The sequence below is a fragment of the Bubalus kerabau genome, chromosome 22 (genome assembly GCF_029407905.1).
Source record: "Bubalus kerabau isolate K-KA32 ecotype Philippines breed swamp buffalo chromosome 22, PCC_UOA_SB_1v2, whole genome shotgun sequence".
In the NCBI taxonomy this organism is placed as follows: Eukaryota; Metazoa; Chordata; class Mammalia; order Artiodactyla; family Bovidae; genus Bubalus; species Bubalus kerabau.
The window spans coordinates 7,895,221-7,917,751 of record NC_073645.1 but is presented as its reverse complement, the minus strand read 5'-3'; the positions used below and the strand labels follow the sequence as shown (position 1 = coordinate 7,917,751).

Genomic DNA, 22,531 nt, shown 5'->3' with positions numbered 1-22,531 from the left:
TTGGAAAAAATAAAGAGGCTTCACACTGACATTATATTCTAATGGACACTTCAGCTGTTTTCATTTCAATGTCATAATCTCAGCAGCTCAGCATGGATAGGAAGCATGGCTGAAGAATTTGGTTAAATCAAATATGTTATTTAATAAAAGGCTAAATTATTTTAAAAGGTAAATTGTAAAATGCACATTAAACATACTTTAAACCACATTTTGGGGATTCTTATTATATTTTAGAGCCAATTGTAATAAATTCAATTATTATTTTTAAATGATCACAAATTTTAGTTAGCATGCATTTTCAGTTAAAAGAAAACTCAATAAATACAAATAACTTCTCTTTTTTAGTGTTTATGTATCAAGGTAAAATCACTAAACTTTTAAACTCATATAGTTTTTTCTGTTCTCTGACTGTACCAACAATGACACCGACAAATAGAGCTTCTTTGACTCGTATATGTACACCATAAGTAATCTAAGTAGGGCAAGGTTGCTACATGATTCGCTCGCCAAATGTTTACTTTTCTTCATTCAAATCCATCAGTCATTCTCTATTTCCTTTATAACTAACCCTCTCTCACTGTCTCTTCTTCCTTTCAACTGTAACCTCTGTTAGTAAATTTGTTAGATATACTCATTCACATACTCAGCACATTTTAAGCATTTTTATGTCAGGTGCTGCGATAATGCAATACTGTAATGAGTGCTGGGTTGTAAACTAGCGCATGCATGTGTGACTGTGGTATGATTGTGTCGCAAACCACACTATTTCGTGTATTTATGAAAGCAACAAGATTTTCATCATCAAGTGCTTCCCATTTGAAGGTGATATACACACCAGGACTTCATAAACAGGCTCTCATACTTGATAACAAGAAATACTGAAGAATTTTTGATAATTTAATTGTCTCTATTTCAAGTGTTTTTATTTTTATTATTTTTTTAAATTGTATTTTATTTTTAAACTTTACATAACTGTATTAGTTTTGCCAAATATCAAAATGAATCCGCCACAGGTGTACATGTGTTCCCCATCCTGAACCCTCCTCCCTCCTCCCTCCCCATACCATCCCTCTGGGTCGTCCCAGTGCACCAGCCCCAAGCATCCAGTATCATACATCGAACCTGGACTGGCAACTCGTTTCATACATGATATTTTACATGTTTCAATGCCATTCTCCCAAATCTTCCCACCCTCTCCCTCTCTCACAGAGTCCAAAAGACTGTTCTATACATTAGTGTCTCTTTTGCTGTCTCGTACACAGGGTTATTGTTACCATCTTTCTAAAATCCATATATATGCATTAGTATACTGTATTGGTGTTTTTCTTTCTGGCTTACTTCACTCTGTATAATAGGCTCCAGTTTCATCCACCTCATTAGAACTGATTCAAATGTATTCTTTTTAATGGCTGAGTAATACTCCATTGTGTATATGTACCACAGCTTGCTTACCCATTCATCTGCTGATGGACATCTAGGTTGCTTCCATGTCCTGGCTATTATAAACAGTGCTGCGATGAACATTGGGGTACACGTGTCTCTTTCCCTTCTGGTTTCCTCAGTGTGTATGCCCAGCATTCACTCAGTGTGTAATCCCAGCAGGGATTGCTGGTTCATATGACAGTTCTATTTCCAGTTTTTTAAGGAATCTCCACACTGTTCTCCATAGTGGCTGTACTAGTTTGCATTCCCACCAACAGTGTAAGAGGGTTCCCTTTTCTCCACACCCTCTCCAGCATTTATTGCTTGTAGACTTTTGGATCGCAGCCATTCTGACTGGTGTGAAATGGTACCTCATAGTGGTTTTGATTTGCATTTCTCTGATAATAACTAGCTAGAATACTAAAATAACATTTCCCAGAACTGCAGACTGTTTTATGTAAAAATATACATATAACATAATGCATAATGTTAACATTGTACATGGTATATAACATATAATAATAACATATGTACATACATATAACATAATGCATACTGTTGACATTGTACATGTACATGTACATTGTACATGGCATGTTACAGCTTATTCCAGTCTGCCTTGCACAGTGAATTTTTGGTTAAAATATAACTTTTGAAGCTAATTAGTATTCAAAATAGTAACCTTTTAAAATCTATATATGTATGAAGCATGCATAGATGCTATGGGCGAATGAGCCTTTAGCTGACAACCATCCAGTTGTCACTCAAAGTTTAACACCTTAGACTCATTTGGAATGATAACACTAGTTTCAGGTGTGGTGTACAATGAATGTAAATGGAAGAGAATACTCTGGCTTATTATTCGGATAGGGACAGTATATTTTATGTAGTCCTTGTCTCGATTAATTTATTTAAAGTAAATATCAATGTTCTAGATCAAAATATACACAGAGGGCTGATTATTACAACAACTTTTTCCCAATAAAGAGTAATATTATTTTACTCTAAAGTATACATTCCGTAGATACCAAAAGCACAATATATTAGTTTGTTGATTTGTGTATTATTTTCTGGAAGGGCAAAATAAACTCCAATATTTATTCACAGCACAAATAAAATTAGTGCAAAGGTAAGCACATACACAAACACAAAGATAAACTAACACATAAATGTACAATTTAAAAATCCTACCACATAGAAGAAATATGTTCAAATATGACAGTCTATTGGATTTAAAACAAATTTTGGGTTTCCAATGAGACTCAAAATATGATATAACAAATTCATGCACACACAAGATAATATGCATCCTCATATATATGCACACACAACACAGAGATGTATATGTACATATATATAAATATATATGCATATATATAACTGCATACTTATGTGCATACATATAAATTATAAAGCATAGCAAGAAAATGACAAAAAAGTTAATCTCATCTGTCAACTTGAATTAGTTGACAGTAGTTTTCATAAGTACCTTGTTTAAAGGGTTCAACCCTCACATTAGGATCTTTGAAAGAATATGATGATTTATTAATGGTTCATGAATTAAAAATAATAATAATTACATAATCTTTGAGTTTATATGCAGTTTGAATTCTACACAATTTCATACTACTATTACCAATAATGTGTAAATAAGTTTAGATTGCATATATATGTTAATAATAAATGATACGTAATTGTCTAGTTTTTTTTTTTTTTTAGTAGAACAAAAAAGAACAAGGAAGTGAATCACAGCAATTAACAAAAAAACAAACACAAAATTAACAACTAGTACCTACAGGAATACCACCCGGCAGAACCTATATGCAAATTAAACATTAAATGAAAAGCTGTAAACGTAAATGACCACAAATATATATATATGACAAGTATAACTAGTAAAAAGCCAACAAACCTCCAAACAAACAAACAAAACCCATTTTCCAGTTCATTTAAACTAACAGCTTTTTTGAAGGTGTATTTTTTCCCCTAATATTTTGATACATCAGAACATATGTATGACAGTACAGCAATATTTATAAAGTATATATGCACATTATACCATTGAAAGTATAATGTATTAAATTCCAAGAATACCTTTACTGTGAAACAGTAGCACTATATAGGGATGAAAATTGATTTGGAATTATAAATGGATCACTGCTTTTCTGAAAGCTAAAGCATAACCTCTATTATTGTGTTGTTGTTTTTTCATATCTAGAATTCAATAAGCAATTTTAGTGGTTCTTCCAAAGAAAACCCGATGGTTCCAGACATGCCTCTTTTGCAATACTTGCTCTATGTATATACTGGACTATTATAAAACTATGAGGTAAGAATGATTAAAAAAATCATAAATGTAATTCATATGTATATTACATACATACATATATTTTACACATATACATATATGTTGATATCTATATATCTATAAGAAGGAACATTAACACAAATATTGTCAATGTTTTTTACACTTTTCATGTGACTTAAGATTCCTCTGGAGAAGGCAATGGCACCCCACTCCAGTACACTTGCCTGGAAAATCCCTTGGACGGAGGAGACTGGTGCGCTGCCGTCTATGGGGTCACACAGAGTCGGACACGACTGAAGTGACTTAGCAGCAGCAAGATTCCTTCTGACTCAACATCTACATGCTAATAACACTACAAATCACCAATCTCTGCTACTAGTTCCTAAAATTTTGTCTTATTTTCTACTGAATTGAACAGATAAAACAACTCAATTTTTGGACAAACAGACCTAAGTCTGTCTCCTTCTTGGCATCTGCCCTGTGGCATAGCTGTGCTCAAGAAAACCAACTCCTGCAATGATCACTTCTCTTCACGCCTGATGCTTTATCTCCATTCTGTTTGGTAATACCAGTATGAGGTGATGTGTGTTTGTTTTCATTCTTAAATACTTTATCCCTATGCTGATTAAATTCACTAATATTGACATTCAAAAACTGCTAGAATTTATCATGTAGTAAAATTCTTGCCTGCAAACTAAAAGGGCCTGTAAGTTTTCTTTTGTTAATACAGATCTTAAAATGGCCTAACAATAAACGTATTTTACTTTTGAGAAACAAAGAACACTTGGCTTGAGGGAAAACTCTGATTCAGAAGCACGTAAATTCATCTTCAGACATACCAATGACTAATCTTTAATTTATACTGTGTACTGACAAATGGAAGATATAAAGAATAATGGCTTAGTTACAAGAATGCTGGCTTCAACGTAATGTGATAAAGAGCTTTCTAGGAATTAGTTGTCTAACCATGGAATGGCCATACTCTGAAACAGTTAATTCAACATCAGTACAATTGTTGATACATATATCAAGATATTCTCATTCCTTTACTCATGCCTGGACTTACTAGTTCATTAAACAATTACTAGAACATACTAAGTTCTGGGAACAGTGTAAGATCTTTAGGATACAAAAGTTATTAAGATTTAGGATCTATCCTCAAGGGATGTAAATTCAATGATGGAAAAAGACACATGCAATGATGTAAATAGAACTTCAGAGAAATTCACCAAAAAGAGACATGCAACTCAACAAAGAATCATAATCTAGAAAAGATTCTTAAGTGAGAGGGTGTGTGCATGCTAAGTTGCTTCAGTCATGTCTGACTCTGGTGACATTATGGACTGTAGCCCACCAGGCTTTAATCTGTCCATGGGATTCTCCAGGCAAGGATACTGGAGTGGGTTGCAATGCCCTCCTCCAGGGGATCTTCCCAACCTAGGGATCAAACCCACGTCTCTTAAGTTCCCTGCACTGGCAGTCAGGGTCTTTACCACTAGTGCTACCTGGGAAGTCCCAAATGAGACAATGTCTGAGCTAAATTCCAAACACTGAGCATAAGTTATCCAAACTAAGTTGTGTAGTGGAAGATGAAAGATTTCAAAAAAGTAAGAAACAAAAGGTAATCAGATACACAGCAGTTTGGTGTAACCCAAGAAGCTACAAGCAGTACTTCCCCGGTGGTCCAGTGGTTAAGAATCCACCTACTAATGCAGAGGACACGGGTTTGATCCCTAGTGCCGTAAGATCCCACATGTGAGGAGGTAACTAAACCAGCATGCCACAACTATAGATTCCCGCCCTTCAGCCTAAATTTCTGAGCCTGCGTGTTGCAAGTACTGAAGCCCACATGCCTAAGAGCCTGTGCCACACAACAAGATAACCCACCTTAATGAGAAGTTCACAACTAAAGACTAGCCCTTGCTGGCTGCAACTAGAGAAAGCCCATGGGCAACAAGTAAGACCCAGTGCAGCCATAAATAAATGAAAATTTTAAAAATAAACAAATAAAAGAAACTATAAATACTTGCTAAATGTAAATAGATTGAAGCAGGACATTTTAGAAAATGTTCAGATTATCAAGTAACAGAAAGCCATGCACATGAGCTTGAAATTTCTTCTGCAAAGAATTTCATGCAGCAAAGTCATGAAAGCATACTACAGAGAGGTCTAATGTAGTCAGATTTTAACTTTGAATAAATAACTGTAGTAGCTGAGTGAAAGATGGATTTGAGTAAGAATAAAAATAATAGAAGATGAGGAGGCAATTTTAATAAAAGACAAATAGGTTGTAAGAGTGGAGAGAAAAGAGAGTCAGGAAATATTCAGAAGACAAAACAGGAAGATTTTAAATATTTCTTAATTGTCTCAAAGTGAAATTGAAAGTTGCTCAGTCGTGTCTGACTCTGCATGGAATTCTCCAGGCCAAAATTGTAATTGTAATTACAATTACAATTGTAATTTAATTGAAAGGGTAATTGTTCCCTTCTCCAGAGGATCTTCCCAACCTAGGGATTGAACCCAGATCTCCTGCATTGCAGGCAGATTCTTTACCATCTGAACCACCTAGGAAGCCCAGGAATACTGAAGTGGGTAGACTATCCCTTCTCCAGCAGATCTTCCCCACCCAGGAATCAAACCAGGGTCTCCTGCATTGCAGGCGGATTCTTTACCAGCTGAACTACCAGGGAAGCCCATAAGGTGATATATTTGCTGCTAAAAAGTAAATGAATTCACTCTAGAAGTAAAATCTTTTCATCTAATATTTTAGATGAAAAGAATTGTTTGCATTCATTTAGTATTTTGTCTCAAGTAAATAAAAACCAAAGACAGCTCCTACGTTTCAAGCTAGAGTGGCACAGTGAACAGAACATTTCACATAGTATAGGAAGTGGGATTAAACTACATTTAATAGTCTATGGACTTAAGAGGATGGACCTAAATAATAAATATGGCCAGATAGACATTGTTTAAGTATTTGACATTTCTATGAAACATATTAGTTATGTTTCTCTTCATGTACGTGGCTTCATATCAGGGAAATTTTCTCTCCCTCTCCATCATCGCCAGCTCCAAGTGAAGGAGCTGGCCAAGGTAGTAGTGATTGCTATCTTTTTGGGTCATTGGTGTTTGAACAAAAGGCAGCAACTAGTGAATATAAGGCTATACAGCTATCACATGGAGGAACTACAAGTCAAGCCTAAGTTTATCCAGCTCCAAAGCACAGACTCTAAAGAACTACAATGTGCTGTCCCACCCCTTGGAAATGTCCGAGAGTATTTAGCAGGCTAACTGAATTGTAAGTCTCCAGAGCAGAATTCTAAGTAGTGTTTTCCAAAGGTTGCAGACCCAGGAGCTCTCTCTACCCTAACTCAGTAATAACTTGAAGTCCCACTGTCCTTTTCAAAGCCCCTTTAATTCAGTTTTAACATTTGCAATTTTAAAGTGAATGACAATCCAGGAAAGAATGTGTGCAAGCAAGCACAGGGCTTAGTACCCAACCACTAAATAATATAAACACACCAAGAAACTACAAGTACATAAATTTTGCTATTTAGGGAAAAGCTAAAGCTACAATTTGTTCAGGATTTAACCTGTGTTCTTGTGTTCATGAAAGTGCGACTTAAGCTATTGTGTTTCTAAACTGACTAGTTACTGCTTAAAATGATTAGGCATTCAAAATAAAAAGAAAACAAGAAAAAAAATAAATCCACACCAAAATCTGTGGGACATCACCAAGTCTAAAAATATATATTAGCTTAGCCTGGATAACACTTCTTAAATTGGCTCTGTGAATTTTCTAGTGAGTATTCACTAAATGACATGAGACTCATGAAACACATTAAACTTTAGGAGATCCCTAAACCCTCTCTGAACTGGGATGTGAAACTGTGTATATATAAGCACTTTAACAGGAAGAGTTGAAAGCATTGACAGCTGTTAACATAGTCAGCCTACAGTCAGAATGTATAAAACTGAAAAGGCTATTGATTTTAATCAATAACTTTCTTTCCCAAAGACCTTGGCTCAAGGTCTAACTCCACCATTTACTAACTCTGTGATCAGAGTAAAGGCATTATTTAAAATTGTTTTAATTTCCCCTTCTGCAATATGTAAAATTGCACTATTATGTTTGCCGTGAGATTTAAGGGAATTAATGCAAAATAAAGCATTTATTATATTTTCTGGCAGGTATTGCCCTTTCATGAGTCAGAGGAACTAAAGAGCCTTTTCATGAGGGTGAAAGAAAAGAGTAAAAAATCTGGCTTAAAATTCAGTATTTAAAAAACTAAGATCATGGCATCCAGTCACATCACTTCATGGCAAATAGACAGATTTTCTCTTCTTAGGCTCTAAAATCACTGCAGATGGTGATTGCAGGCATGAAATTAGAAGACAATTGCTCTTGGAAGGAAAGCTATGACAAACCTAGACTATCTATTAAAAAACAAAGACATCACTTTGTTGACAGAGGTCCATATAGTTAAAGCTATGGTCTTTCCAGTAGTCATGTACAGATGTGAGAGCTGAACCATAAAAAAGCCAGAGCACAGAAGAATTGATGCTTTTGAACTGTGATACTGGAAAAGAATCAAGAGTCCCTTGGACTGCAAGAAGATCACATCAGTCAATCCTAAAGGAAATCAACCCTGAATATTCACTGAAAGGGCTGATGCTGAAGCTCCAATACTTTGGCCACCTGATGAGAATAGCTGACACTGGAAAAGATCCTGATGCTGGGAACGATCAAAGGCAGAAGGAGAAGAGGGAGACAGAGGAGGAGATGATTGGATGACATCACTGATTCAATGGACATGAACTTGGGCAAACTCCAGATGGTAAAAGATAGGGAGCCCTGGCGTGCTGCAGTTCATGGAGCTGGCAAAGAGTTGTACATGACTTAGCGCTGAACAACAACCACTGGCAGGTATTAAGAACTCAGTGTGAGTCAGCTATTGTTAAAACAACAAATGAGGGAGATTGAGAAGGACAAGAAAGCTAGGATGAGAATAAAGAAAGCAGAGAAAGATACAAAGAGTAAAATGAAACACTGAGAAATGGAGTGCACCCAAGAGATGTCACAGACTTTGCTAAGGGTTACAGTTTTTTTCCAGAGACAGAAAAGAAATCTGGAAGTGCTCTTGTAATTTACTAAACTTTTGACAAAGCTCCATGTTATGAGATTTTAGGGACATTCTAAACCTATGCTGTCCAATTAGCAACATGTGGTTATTCACATTTAAAATAATTCAAATTAAACAAAATGCTAAAATTACATTTCAGTCTAATTACATTTCCAGAACTCCATAACAACACAGGATTAGTGGCTACTGTGGTGGGCAGCATAGCTACAGAATATTTCCACCATCACAAAGTTTTATTAGATGCTATTGATGGGAGAAATTGCTAAGTTGGAATTTTTTAAGTTGCAAGTGACAGAAACGTATGTTAAAAAAAAAAAAGATATGTTGGGTAATAATGGGGTAGATTAGAGAATAAAAGGAAAATCTTTAAGAATTAATATAAATCTGGGGACGTTGTAACCTAAAAAATGGGGACTCAGGAAGAACTCCTCTCTGTGTGTCTCTGTCAGACTTCATTTTCTCCCATTGACAATGAGCTTTCTCCATGGTGTCAGCAAACCGGGCTACAAAGAGTTCAGATTCATTTCCACTTGAATACATGATGCCACAGTCTTCCAATTCCCTTTTTTTTTTTTTTTCCTTTCAACCCCTGGTTGGACTCAGATTGGACTGGTAAAGATTTTCTGTCCATTCTTTGTAGCAGTCACTGTAGCTGAGGAGGTAAAATACTCTGATCTGTTCAGTTTGGACAATTTCCCACTGCTTTAGCAAGTGTCAGTACCAGAAAAAAAGAGGACAATGATGCATGGGATGGAAGAGTGTTAGCATGGCAACAGTCACTGGCAGAAGTGTGAGGGGGTCAAGCTGCCCCAAAATGTGTTTTCTTTAGCAATATAAATCTCAGAAAAGTCTCCCAAATTGCATCCAAGAGCTGCTTTCATAATTTTTTATTCTTATTGTATAATGCCATTATTTTTTCCCTGTCAGTAATAATGTCGTTTTCAACACATGTTAATTGGAAAGATTGTTCTGGTACTTTAGCAAACTGCAAGTGAAACATTAATTTCCTTCTTTCTACTGAATATTTGTAAACTGAAAAAGAACAGTTTCTGAGTCAAACAGTATTTTCTTGTATCATAACCTTGAAAGGGAATTGAATTACAACACTAAGATTTTCATTTATGCTGACTTTTTTATCTATTCTATAACTCATCCAATTATATCTTTATTATACCTCCTACTGGCATACATATACCAAGAGATGTGTTAACAAAATAAGAGCAAGAATCATATTTAACTTACATCTTCTATATCCTTGTCCAGAGCTACAATTCTTAGAGGGGTGGTCAAATTCAGACTGTCAGAAATAGTTGCTCCCACTGGAGCAGATTCCAGAATATAGCCTTGATAACTAGGCATTGTGAAATATGGGCTCTGATTGTTTTCATCCAGTATCTCAATATGTAGACTGGCAAAAGCGGGAAGAGGATGACCATTGTCCTGTTCAGCCTAAAACAAAGTAAAAAAAAAGAAAAAAGATTAAAACATTGTATGTTATGGAATCCTTTTAGAGTGCCATTTTTCATACTATATATATATATAAGGATTATCTTTTCAACTCATATCATTACAGAAAGAACCACTTAGTTAAAGAACCATTGGAGAACACAAGGAAATGGAAGTCCAGAGAGGCTTCATCAGAACGCCTTCCTGTCCCCCAACCCAGTGTATATTTCAAAAAAAGAAATTACTGCAATGAATTTTCATTATCTGTCATTGCACATTACTAGGAGTCATAATGGAGAAGGCAATGGCACCCCACTCCAGTACTCTTGCCTGGAAAATCCCATGGACGGAGAGCCTGGTAGGCTGCAGTCCATGGGGTCGCTAAGAGTCTGACATGACTGAGCGACTTCACTTTCACTTTTCACTTCCATGCATTGGAGAAGGAAATGGCAACCCACTCCAGTGTTCTTGCCTGGAGAATCACAGGGACGGGGGAGCCTGGTGGGCTGCTGTCTATGGGGTCACACAGAGTCGGACACGACTGAAGTGACTTAGCAGCAGCAGCAGCAGGAGACATAATAGTGCTTAAATAGTTAGAAGATCCAACCAGTCCATACTAAAGGAGATCAGACCTGGATGTTCATTGGAAGGACTTATATTGAAGCTGAAACTCCAATACTTTGGCCACCTCATGCGAAGAGTTGACTCATTGGAAAAGACCCTAATGCTGGGAAGGATTGGGGGCAGCAGAAGGAGGGGAGGAAAGAGGATGAGATGGCTGGATGGCATCACTGACTCGATGGACATGGGTTTCGGTAGACTCTGGGAGTTGGTGATGGACAGGGAGGCCTGGCATGCTGCGATTCATGGGGTCGCAAAGAGTTGGACACGGCTGAGCGACTGAATTGAACTGAACTGAAATAGTTAGAAAACTGCGAAGTGAACACATTTGACTGAATTGCTGATAAAATGTTTAAGTAAAAGACAGAAAAAGATTCATAACTAAGAAAACCTGTTGTTTTTATTTTTGTCTTTTTCATGTCTTATTCCTCTCTAATAATTAAATCCTCAAATAATTCAAAATTCTACATAAATTTAACAGATTAAGTCTACATTTGTTGCCCATGGAAAGTTTCAAAAAACCCTTATACAGGACAGAGACAATTTAAATAAAATATTTATTTTTAGTAGCAGTAGAAATTTAAATATTAGTTAACCATAAATATATTATTCAGGTAAAATAAATGTTCCTGCATTGGGAACTTTTTTTTTTTTTTTTTTACTTTTTCAGCTATTAAGAAATTGATGACAATTTGTTTCCAATAAATTTTACTATGTAATCTCCACACATGTTATAAATGGGTGGACACCAACCTTTAACATCAGCTCTCGACATCCTATATTTTTTTTTGTTTGTTTGTTTTTAACCATCTTACTATATGTCTATCCAGATATTTTATAAGGGAAGATTTTATCACAACTGACTTCTATAAAATCTTCTCCAAATTTTAGAAGTAATCATTGACATAATTTAGTGGCATGCATATACTAAGAGATGTGTTAGATATATATTTCAAAATAGATTCAAATTCTGTTATAATTTTTATTGATATGTTTCCCCCATTTTTGCAGTAGTTGTATTTTGAAACCATCTAAGAGTTAAAGTTAAATCTTTTCTTTTAAATACTATAGTGCTTTCCTCTGTAATACAGTGGCATTTGGCCGTGAAAGTTTATAAGCAGTTTGATACATATCTCTGTTTTATATCAGGCCTCTTTTTGTCTTTGTTCAGTCGCTCAGTCATGTCCTCTTTGCAGCTCCATGGACTTCCACATTCCAGGCTTCCCTGTCCTCACCATCTCCCTTATCTTCACCATTGAGCCTCTAGAAGATAATTTTCTCTTTTTTCTCTTGTAATTTACCAATTTTATTCATTGGCGGGCAGGTGACAAATCACAGAGATGTTCGGTAGTATCAGTGAGTTTGCACCAGGAAAAATTATTTCACATTATCATTATTAGAAATTTTAAATACATTTATGTTAATTATAACAATGAAATTATAATTAATAAACCCATTGTTAATCTTATACAAAGAATAGATTTAGAAGAAAAACTACTTTGTTTTTTTTTACCATTTTCATAACTATTTCAAACTATTAGATTTCCTTTATAATGTTATAAAATTTATTTTCTGGATTTAAATTTTCATCTGAGAGCAGATTGCCAGAATGTTTCTGGGCATAAAATGTTTATGAGCCCCTGCTCTGCATTAAAGACAATACTACTGGAAATAATGTGCAACCTTTTATGTAACATTGTATCCTTCTCTCAGAACCATATGTGTTCCTGACACCACCAGCCTAGAAAAGTTCTTTCTGTATCCAGCTGTTGTGATTAATTTGTGCTGAGACTTGGATGTTCTAGAAATTCCCCCTGTGACTTAGAGCAGGCTTTCTGGACACAGCTGACCAGGGTAAAAGGTACAGTCCCTGGCTAGAAAATATCACCTTTCACTGTAGGAGACTAATTGGTCCATATGGGGTTCCAACCCAATGACCTTTATCTGATTGAACCAGAACAGTTCATACACACAAGCCATTTTGAACAAGGCGTTTTCTCTCTCCTTTTATTTTGTTTCTAATTATTCTGAAAGTCATTATGTTAGATCCTGGACACACTAGTAATGCTATGAAAAGCAACAGATTTATAATTTGACCCCTTTCTCTAATACACATACACAATTTATGGATGGTGAGGGGAAAACAAAAAGCAAACTATATAATAATGAAAGATTTTATTTTACATTCAACTCATATGCTGCTAATTTTTACTGCCAGCTGTGAAGGCAGGAAAACATGTATTATTTGCATAATGGAAACAAAATGATCCAAGAAAAAGAGGAAAAAAACTAAATTAGATCTATGGAGACAATTGATTTCCCCATATCTTTAAAAATAACCTGTAAAGGCACTTTCTGTTATTTCTCTAAGTTTAGTTTGCTGTTAATATGACTATTATTTTTGGATTGCTACTATATATTTTGCCTTCTTTGGGGTATTTCAGATGTGCCAACTAGGTTTCTGTCTCCAAAGTCCACATATATACTTTCATGTTGATGAAAAAACAAAAAGGTTAGTTTTATGTTAAAGACCACACCACATCTAAGTCCTATACAGAGTAGGGCCCAGACTCAGGTCTCCTGATTTATGAGAAGCTATAAAAGATGCTTACTCCTTGGAAGGAAAGTTATGGCCAACCTAGATAGCATATTCAGAAGCAGAGACATTACTTTGCCAACAAAGGTCCATCTAGTCAAGGCTATGGTTTTTCCAGTGGTCATGTATGGATGTGAGAGTTGAACTGTGAAGAAAGCTGAGCACCGAAGAATTGATGCTTTTGAACTGTGGTGTTGGAGAAGACTCTTGAGAGTCCCTTGGCCTACAAGAAGATCCAACCAGTCTATTCTAAAGAAGATCAGTCCTGGGTGTTCTTTGGAAGGAATGACGCTAAAGCTGAAACTCCAGTGCTTTGGCCACCTGATGCGAAGAGTTGACTCATTGGAAAAGACTCTGGTGCTGGGAGGGATTGGGGGCAGGAGGAGAAGGGGACGACAGAGGATGAGATGTCTGGATGGCATCACAGACTCTACGGATTTGAGTCTGAGTGAACTCCGGGAATTGGTGATGGACAGGGAGGCCTGGTGTGCTGCAATTCATGGGGTCGCAAAGAGTCGGACACGACTGAGTGACTGAACTGAATTGAACTGAAGTGATGCAGGAACATTCACCACATGATTATCTTAATTTAGAGACTGTAAATGAATATCCAAATGAAAGATTAATGGAAGGAGAGAAAATTAATAGATACTCCAGAGAGAATTACAGTTAAAATATGTCACTTAATTTAATACTATTATGCTTTTCTCTTTAAAGGGCTCATGCATGAAACCTTTCATCCAATCATCTCTTCTTCTATGTAATAAAAATAGGAATTCTCAAAAGTCTGACATAGTCTGCTCCTCTGTAGTTGCTAAGTGAATGAGATGAGAAGCATGAAAAAGCAGGTCATGGTAGTATTTAAAAAATCACCTAATCCCATAAGATAACCTTATTTATATCTACAAAGCCTATAGTTACAAGTTAAACATTATATTTAAAAGCTAGGTTTTACTTGGCGAATTTCTGGGCATGAGTCCCATTTTCAGTAATGAAACCAAAGTAAAACTAAAGCCAAAACAGAAGTATACAAAATACATGATTTAGTTACTTTGAAGAGCAAACCATTAAGAGATACAAACTACCTAATTTTCATTATCAAAACAAGCAAACATTGATAGCCTCCTAGCTCCCTGAACCAGAGGACTGAGAATGCAGAATAGCTATTTTCCCTGCTGGTTGGTGGCAAGCAAGGTAAGATTCCATGATCTCTAGTATGCATGCGAGCTAAGTTGCTTCAGTTGTGACTGACTCTGAAACCCTATGGACTGTAGTGTGCCAGGCTCCTCTGTTGTGGGGTTTTCCAGGTAAGAATACTGGAGTAGGTTGCCATGACCTCCTCCAGGGGATCTTCCTGACCCAGGAATTGAACCCATATCTCTTATGTCTCCTCTTTGGCAGGTGGACTCTATACCACTAGCACCACCTGAGAAGCCCTCAGATCAAAGATTATATTAATATTGCCAACTAATTAGTAGTTACAAATAAGTGTATACTATTGCTTCTTGGCCTTTCTTATACAATTATATTGCTTTAAAACCTAAGAAATTACTTTTATTTAGAGTTCAATACTCTAAAAATTACAGAATTAAAATATAGAATATTGTAGTACATAAAAAATCCTGTTTATAACAATTATTAGAAATATTTGAGTACTTAAAAAACCATGAAATATTTTATCAGATAAAACACAACATGTTGTTCTGTATATTATATGACTGATTTGCTTGTAATGTCACAAATATAGTAAAGGAGTGCATTCCTGTTTGGAAATAAATACATTTCCTATTTGACAAAAAAGAAAAGATATCTTTACTAGGAAGACTGAATAACACACTCCCAGAGGGGTTTATAATATGACAACAAAATCATATTCACACATTTTCCATCTAGAAAATATTTTTAAAGTGAAATATATTTTATCTTCATTTCATGTGAGAATTTGCCCACTGTGTTTATAATTTATCACAATGAAAACATGAATTCTTGGAGCTTCTGTATAATTTTCAGTAATAAAAAATCTTTTTATTTGCTTAGATTTTGAGATATAAACTGACACTGGAATGACTAAAACAGTTTTGAATGATTTAAAGAAGAAAATCCAGTTGCTCTTGGGAAGATCACAGATTCAGAAAACTCCCACTAAGCACAAATATATCAGACTATTTGGCTGATTGTTGAACATGAGAATCATCTTGGCCATAAATAGCAAGGCCAGGCATTGACAAAATATGATCATCATTGTGTAGTAACATTTTTCTGGAGTGCTTCTAACTCATGCTGTCTTCCCCTTATTTTGCCCTGCATTCCACTTCCTATTCAGTGAAAGTCTAGGCTGGATTCTGATTTTATTCCCACAGACTATTCTCTCCACTAGGAGATACCTCTCCTAAGGTGTTTCTGTGAAGTGGTTGACTGGAATAGACCATCTGGAATATTTGAATTTTAAAAAATCATCAATATAAAAAAATCTATATCTATGTGGGTTATTTCTCAGAATCTAGAAAATAATGTGTGAGAGTTTCTTCTATGTACTAGTCCATTCTTTAGGGGAAAAAACAAAGATAAAAAAATAGAAAAATTGTTTAGCTTTCAAGTTTTTAGATATAACTTTTTAGCTTCATTTTCTATACAGCAACCAAAAACTATGAAGAAAGGTTACTTGTGGACTACCTTGTAGGAGGGTTAAGGTAGTTTCTGTGTGTGAAGGGCCGTGTCGTGGGGAGATATGGCAAGGACTTCTCAGAGAGAGGCTTTCATGTGAATCTTTTTACAATATTTAGACTTGCTGTTGTACTCAGTGACCTTTGCAGACAAGAGGGCCTTGCCAAATTCAAGGGACTGTGACGAGAATGGATAAATTGCTTTTCTTTTTCCAAACAGTTGCAGGTCACCTTCTGAAGAAGGAAAAAGTCCAAATAAAATATAACCTCTGTGTGTCTTTTGTCAGATTGCACATTTGGACAGCCACTATCTTCAAATGCAATATTCTGTTTCTGTTCTAACTAACCCAGCTGGATGAATAACAACATGAGAAAGAGGGCATCGTATATTCTTTCCTTGTATTGATTTTCATAACTGATACAATAGTTAATTGATTTAGCTTAGTACTTAGAATTTTTAGAAATGTGAACAATCAGTAGTAAATAAAAGGATACAGTGTTCTTTATTAGGAAACAAAAATAATGTGTTATGTGATAATCTACTAGATTTAAAAAAGTAGAACATAAAATTTAAAGATCAATATCTGGCAAATGTATTAAATATGTCAGTGGATTTCTGAAAGTGTATTATTCCTAGAGACATCCATGGAGGGGTTGTTATTTTATTACTGATAAGAACTAATACTTGAAATTTCTGTGGGATAAGTTTCCTAAAATGTATCTAGGACTTTCACTATTAATGTCCGTAAACTTCCTTACCTTATAGATTTTGCTATTGGGCAGAGAAAGCAAGCTTACTTTTCACTTAACTGCTAAACTAAGATGTAGGGTATGTGTGTATTTTATTCATTCAACAAGAATCTGTAAGAATAGGGAGTGGCATATATAGCTAGAATATTTCCAGAATTATGAAAGTATGTTATTCATAGAATTTGTCTTTCTTCCTATGGCCAGACAACGTCAGCTCTGTTTTTTTTTCTTATCATAATCCTGGCTCATTGAATGTCCTTATTCAATCTTTTCCAAAGAGAGCATCTGAGGTTTTCTTCTCTCCTCTTAATTTCTCTCTCTCTTTTGATAAACTGACAATACATACACCATAGCAGAAAGATAGCAACTTACACTTCACAATCTCTATAACAGGTTTAATGAAGTTTGATAGGTCTCTCATGTTATGGGAGATGTCATCCTTTTTATTTTGAGAAGTGATGACTAATGATCTATGACTTCCTGTCTGCCTCTAATACCTGATCTTTAAAATCAACAAAGTTTTTCTGTTGGAAATTCATGTAGTAGGCAACGTTTTGATTGGCTTGAAGGCAATATGGAGCAGCCTGGTCTAATTTTTACTTTAGCAATCAGATCAGATCAGTCACTCAGTCGTGTCCGACTCTTTGCGACCCCATGAATCGCAGCATGCCAGGCCTCCCTGTCCATCACCAACTCTTGGAGTTCACTGAGACTCACGTCCATCGAGTCGGTGATGCCATCCAGCCATCTCATCCTCTGTCATCCCCTTCTCCTCCTGCCCCCAATCCCTCCCAGCATCAGAGTCTTTTCCAATGAGTCAACTCTTCGCATGAGGTGGCCAAAGTACCGGAGTTTCAGCTTTAGCATCATTCCTTCCAAAGAAATCCCAGGGCTGATCTCCTTCAGGATGGATCTCCTTGCAGTCCAAGGGACTCTCAAGAGTCTTCTCCAACACCACAGTTCAAAAGCATCAATTCTTCGGCGCTCAGCTTTCTTCACAGTCCAACTTTCACATCCATACATGACAACAGGAAAAACCATAGCCTTGACTAGATGAACCTTTGTTGGCAAAGTAATGTCTCTGCTTTTGAAGATGCTATCTAGGTTGGTCATAACTTTCCTTCCAAGGAGTAAGCGTCTTTTAATTTCATGGCTGCACTCACCATCTGCAGTGATTTTGGAGCCCAGAAAAATAGTCTGACACTGTTTCCACTGTTTCCCCATCTATTTCCCATGAAGTGGTGGGACCAGATGCCATGATCTTCGTTTTCTGAATGTTGAGGTTTAAGCCAACTTTTTCACTCTCCACTCTCACTTTCATCAAGAGGCTTTTGAGTTCCTCTACTTTCTGCCATAAGGGTGATGTCATCTGCATATCTGAGGTTATTGATATTTCTCCCAGCAATCTTGATTCCAGCTTGTGCTTCTTCCAATCCAGCATTTCTCATGATGTACTCTGCATATAAGTTAAATAAACAGGGTGACATTATACAGCCTTGATGAACTCCTTTTCCTATTTGGAACCAGTCTGTTGTTCCAGGTCCAGTTCTAACTGTTGCTTCCTGACCTGCATACAAATTTCTCAAGAGGCAGGTCAGGTGGTCTGGTATTCCCATCTCTTTCAGAATTTTCCACAGTTTATTGTGATCCACACAGTCAAAGGCTTTGGCATAGTCAATAAAGCAGAAATAGATGTTTTTCTGGAACTCTCTTGCTTTTTCTATGATCCAGTGGATGTTGGCAATTTGATCTCTGGTTCCTCTGCCTTTTCTAAAACCAGCTTGAACATCAGGAAGTTCATGGTTCACATATGGCTGAAGCCTGGCTTGGAGAATTTTGAGCATTATTTTACTAGCGTGTGAGATGAGTGCAATTGTACGGTAGTTTGAGCATTCTTTGGCATTGCCTTTCTTTGGGATTGGAATGAAAACTGACCTCTTCCAGTCCTGTGGCCACTGCTGAGTTTTCTAAATTTGCGGGCATATTGAGTGCAGCACTTTCAATACCTATTGGCAATATGGGGAGATAGGCGGGATGCATGAAAAAGAGACTAAAACCTTAGAGATCACCTGTGTGAGACTATGGGCCATGAGGATGAAACGTAGAGAACTGCAGAGGGCATGGAAAGTTGGGGAGACATTTAAAATAAATTCTGTATAGGACTTGAAAAGTGACTGGATAGGTCCATATAGGAGCTGGTGTTTCAGAAGTACTGGGAACTCCTAGCTTGGGTGACAGGTTGATTGTCATATTATTAATCGAAAGAGAGAAGATGAGGTTTCAAAAGGATAGACAGTCTACTACATTCTTAATTTGATTCAACTACAAAACACTCAGGGCATTTGGCCAGCCAGTAATTAGACATGCGGATGTAGAAATCAGAAGGGAAATACGTCTAAAAGCATAATTTTCATACTTGTGACTTCCTTGAGGCAGTGGTTTCAGACATTTCCGTCTCCTCAACACCAAGCAAAATGTCAGGTCCCTAATGCGCACTCAGAAAGGATTTAGCAAACTGAAAAACTAGCAAATGTCGCGTGACTTATAGACAGTGAATGCTAGTTTCCCATTGAACTCCTGTGAAGTAAAGTATAATTGATATCATTATTAAAATAGAGGCCAAATATTTTCTAGAGTTGTACTATTAGACATTCATGAGCAGGATCAAGAGTTGTAGTGGCTGTTCTTTTAGACCTCAGTCATCTCTCTTTTTTTTTAATTTTATTTTATTTTTAAACTTTACATAATTGTATTAGTTTTGCCAAATATCAAAATGAATCTGCCACAGGTATACATGTCTTCCCCATCCTGAACCCTCCTCACTCCTCCCTCCCCATACCATCCCTCTGGGTCGTCCCAGTGCACCAGCCCCAAGCATCCAGTATCGTGCATCGAACCTGGACTGGCATCTCGTTTCATACGTGATATTTTACCTTTTTCAATGCCATTCTCCCAAATCTTCCCACCCTGTCCCTCTCCCACAGAGTCCATAAGACTGTTCTATACATCAGTGTCTCAGTCATCTCTTGCATGCTATTTCCCTTGACTCTCAAATTAGTAAAGCAATGTAACTCACCAGGAGAACTGGCATATTAACTCCACTATTAAGCTTATCAGTTTCAATTCTGTGGCTCATTTTCTGTGTAATACATATACATATATATATATATATATAAAATGTATATATCTGTGTTTTATATATATATATATGTATAATATTTTTAGAAGGAGGATTGTTTGCTTATTTAAGTACAGTCAAAAATAGCTTTTAAATGTTAGTCATTCAGTCAGGTCTGACTCTGCAAACCCATGGAGTGTAGCCTGCCAGACGCCTCTGTGCATGGGATTCTCCAGGCAAGAATACGAGTGGTAGCCATGCCCTTTTCTAGGGAATCTTCCCGACCCAGGGATCAAACCCAAGTATCCCACATTTCAAGCAGATTCTTTACCATCTGAGCCACCAAACTGTCTTAATACAGATATAGCTTCCCCTACCCCCCACCAGGGATTTAATTTATTGGAGAAGTTCATTGAATTTCTATTCTGGACAGACATAGGATAAAATCTGTCAAATACATACACTTTCAAATGTATGTATTTAAATGCAATGAAGATGCAGTACCATGTCCAGCAGTCTGAACTTATTTATGTGCCAGGGAGAAAACCATTATAAGAAATATTTATTGAGCACTTTCCATATGCTGTACATGGATAGGGGTATGGCCTTGGGCCGCAATGTTAAAGAAATATATTATTTAATACAATGTGCCCTCCCTCCTATAAAGGTCAAGAGAAAATAAACAGGCAAATCCTGTATAGACTGATCAAAGCTACCACATGGAGGCACTTCCAGTCCGAGGCCATGCCTTTCTACAGGAACTGACTGTCTTCTTAGCATGTGAAGCGTCAGTGAGTTATCAATGTGAATTAGACTTGATTTTTAAAGAGAAAGAGAAATGACTTAGGAAGAAAAGCAAATTCCTGGAAGTTAGAAAGAACATGGTGAATTTGGGACAGTGCAAGTGGCTTAGTATGGTTGGTATAGAAAGTATACATGGTGACTGATGAGAGCTTAGTGTTAACTATGTCCATTATGTGGAGTGAAAGGAAGTTAAAGGTCAGCCTGCTATGCAGTATAAGTTGGTCAATGAACAACAATATGAAAATCAGAAGGGCTATGATACAATGATATTTGTGATAGCATCATGACCCTTGTTATTAGTTGTTAAAGAGATTTAAATAAAAAAATATGTTTGAACAACTGAGAGACAGTGAATTATTAATAATTTATTCATTTGATCCTCAGATGCCCAGAGTATAAATATATGAAGTATAAAAATATAAATATATATTAATATTTAAAAAAAACTGCACTTATAATACTGAAAGTGAATGCTCTGAATTTTACTAAGACACTCCATGCAAGAATTAATTCATTTTCATCTAGAATCTAAAATGTGCTTTCATGTTTCTATTGCATAGTTGTTTTTTTGCTGTATAACAACGGTGATCACATAACCTTTCATCCAAACTGGGACACTTTTGAAGATGAAAGAAATGTTATGAATAATTATACAAGAACAATAGGCATAAATATGAACTGTCCTGGGCAAACCCAGGACTGGCTATGATTCTTGTTCAAAATGTGTATTTCATTTTAAAGTATACTTAAATTATTGGAGTTATGTAAAATTTGAAATAGGATGTTCGTTTTGAAAAGAAACATCTTTGTCTCTTTGAATTAGATGGGTTTTAATCTTTTAATATTCTATAGTTGGTGAACTACTCCATCTTTTTTTTCTAGTTTCACCTTTCATTGTTATTTACCACTATACTTAATAAATCACCGTCAGAAATAGATAAAATGAAGATGGCAGATCTCTTATCTGTGACACTTACTGTCTGTGAAATGTGCATACAGCTTTTTAAAGTAGAATTCTTCTTCAAAGTCTAGAAGAGGACACTTCATTTTATTTTTCTTTAGCCTCAAAAACAGAAATTGGGATCAAGTCCAATAAAAAAATTATGGCCAATGGAAAATGAAGCATTATTAAAATAAGAAAACGGGAAGAAATTGAAAGACTTACTACAGAGGAGAACTACCAAATTGTAGCATTTCAATAGATGCTTATACAAAGACACAATACTCAGCTATTATTCAAGCAGGTGGCATATTATTATTCTTACAGATTGATACCTTTGCTTATTATCCCCTTGGATGCACATGGAACAATAATTTGAATCTAATAATGTCTGTAGAAATTTCCATTAATAATATAAATAGTTATTAAAACATAAAAAAATTATCTGTGGTCTGTTCTAATTGATTTTGTTTCTATAATTGATGGACTGAGTTTCACTATACCTGGATACACCAGGACAACTGACTTTGATAATAAAGAAAAATAATTGATTTCAGGTTTCAAATGAGGCAGTTTGGAAACAGTGCTTTGTCGTTTCTTAACTCCCACAGAGTACAGCACCACAGGGCTCCAGGTAGATCCAGAGGAGACAATGGATACACATTTTGTAGTTTTATATAGTCCAATGATAATTAAAATCGTGCAAGGTGAATCTCATC

At 36.0% G+C, this 22,531-nt stretch overlaps 1 protein-coding gene across 1 annotated transcript in view; it reads right to left on the bottom strand.

Annotated features, from left to right (window-relative positions):
- Window positions 1–22,531, bottom strand: part of PCDH15 (protocadherin related 15) — a 1,792,715-nt gene that overhangs the window by 383,920 nt on the left and 1,386,264 nt on the right. Inside the window, exons 14-15 of the mRNA XM_055560763.1 lie at window positions 10,117–10,323; window positions 3,219–3,239 (exon numbers count right to left, since the gene is read on the bottom strand). Coding sequence (XP_055416738.1) covers window positions 3,219–3,239; window positions 10,117–10,323 — 228 coding nt within the window. The remainder of the gene's footprint in view (window positions 1–3,218; window positions 3,240–10,116; window positions 10,324–22,531) is intronic.